This window comes from Cupressus sempervirens, chromosome 1 (genome assembly GCF_028749045.1).
Source record: "Cupressus sempervirens isolate cs-2001-9-10 chromosome 1, ASM2874904v1, whole genome shotgun sequence".
Classification (NCBI taxonomy): Eukaryota; Viridiplantae; Streptophyta; class Pinopsida; order Cupressales; family Cupressaceae; genus Cupressus; species Cupressus sempervirens.
In genome coordinates this window covers 757,080,678-757,082,024 of record NC_143118.1, presented here as the reverse complement: position 1 = coordinate 757,082,024, position 1,347 = coordinate 757,080,678, and the positions used below count along the sequence as shown (strand labels likewise).

General features: G+C 39.9%; 1 protein-coding gene across 1 annotated transcript; it reads left to right on the top strand.

Annotated features, from left to right (window-relative positions):
* Positions 1-214: 214 nt before the first annotated feature.
* LOC149580106 (chaperone protein dnaJ 11, chloroplastic-like) lies at positions 215-1,139 on the top strand. The gene has a single exon (XM_089789153.1). The coding sequence runs from the start codon at positions 501-503 to the stop codon at positions 1,008-1,010; it is 510 nt and encodes a 169-aa protein (XP_089645279.1). The 5' UTR covers positions 215-500; the 3' UTR covers positions 1,011-1,139.
* Positions 1,140-1,347: the final 208 nt, after the last annotated feature.

The window sequence follows — 1,347 nt, the reverse complement described above, 5'->3', positions numbered from 1 at the left end:
CAAACGTAATTGACCATAGAATTTCTTTCAAAGTTAAGCCCACTTTGATTGCAACCCCATATACAAAACCAAAATTATTCGTTATGAACCATTCATTTAAAAATCTATCAAACTATTAAATTAATAAATAAGATGTATTTTCCCCAATAAATAATCGCTACTTTGAAAAAAATGAAATAAACTAAGTCTTAAAATAATTTTTGCTAATGATTTTCTTTTTCTTGGAAGGCGACGTGCCCCTCGATCCTTACGCGCCAACAGTCCCGAAGCAAAAACTGCCCGTGAAGCAAAAACTGACCATTTTCATCTGTTGAAGTTTCCTCCTGTTTTCCTCGCCCACCATTTTCTCTCTTAACGCCCTCAGAATTCTCATTTTCCCTCTTTCTATAAATCTCCATTCTTCTTCAATACAGATCCACGAAATCCCAATCATTTCTGGTATCTGCATTATTATTTCTTCGAAGAAAAGGCTTCGGAAAAGCCCTAAAATACGATTCAGAATGAGTTCTATCAAAATTTCAGCTTTTCCACCAAATGCTTCAGCCATAGCAAGCACTGGCTCTATGGATTTAGCCGCTACCAGGCATAAATGCGCTGCAAATGTGAGATTTAAGCCCTCTTTTACTGTAATTAGGGCATCGAGGGTTTCCGCGGCCGAGTATCAATCGGCTTCTGCAATCGAAACCGGCGGTCACATGAGAAATGCGGGGACTCTATACGAGGTGCTCGGGCTAAGCCGAGGGGCTACATCGCAGGAGATAAAGAGGGCTTACAGGAAAATGGCCCGGCAATTTCACCCGGACACAGCGGTTTCTTCTAAAGGCAAGATCTTTACCACCGAAATGTTTCTGCAGATTCACAGTGCGTATGCCGTTCTCTCCAGAGCGGAGGATCGAGCCCAATATGACCGTCAGCTAGAGATGCAACAGAGGCGAACGTGGAACCGAGGGGCTTATCGAGAACCCCACGGTCATGTGGTGCGGAATTGGGAAACTGATCAATGTTGGTGAACCTGAAAAATGAAAATTATTTCTATTGAGATTTATAAATTTGTGCGGTAAAACATGTAGATAAATTGTGTAAAGAGGATTTCTTCATCCTTCAATTCTTGGTATGAGTAATGCTTCTGTATTTTTTTATGGTGTGATTAATGCTTCTGTCCAGTTCTGGTGTGAGTAATGCCCGGTGTCTGAGAGTAGACATGTGAGTTAAATTATGGAAACCCAATGTCATGGTGTCTGGTTAGTCTTTACTATTTATCTGTCAATTAAAAATGTTTAAAGACTTCTAAAAATTTCATATGAGTAAGTAGCTCTGATTAGATTGGATGGTCATAATTAAACATTT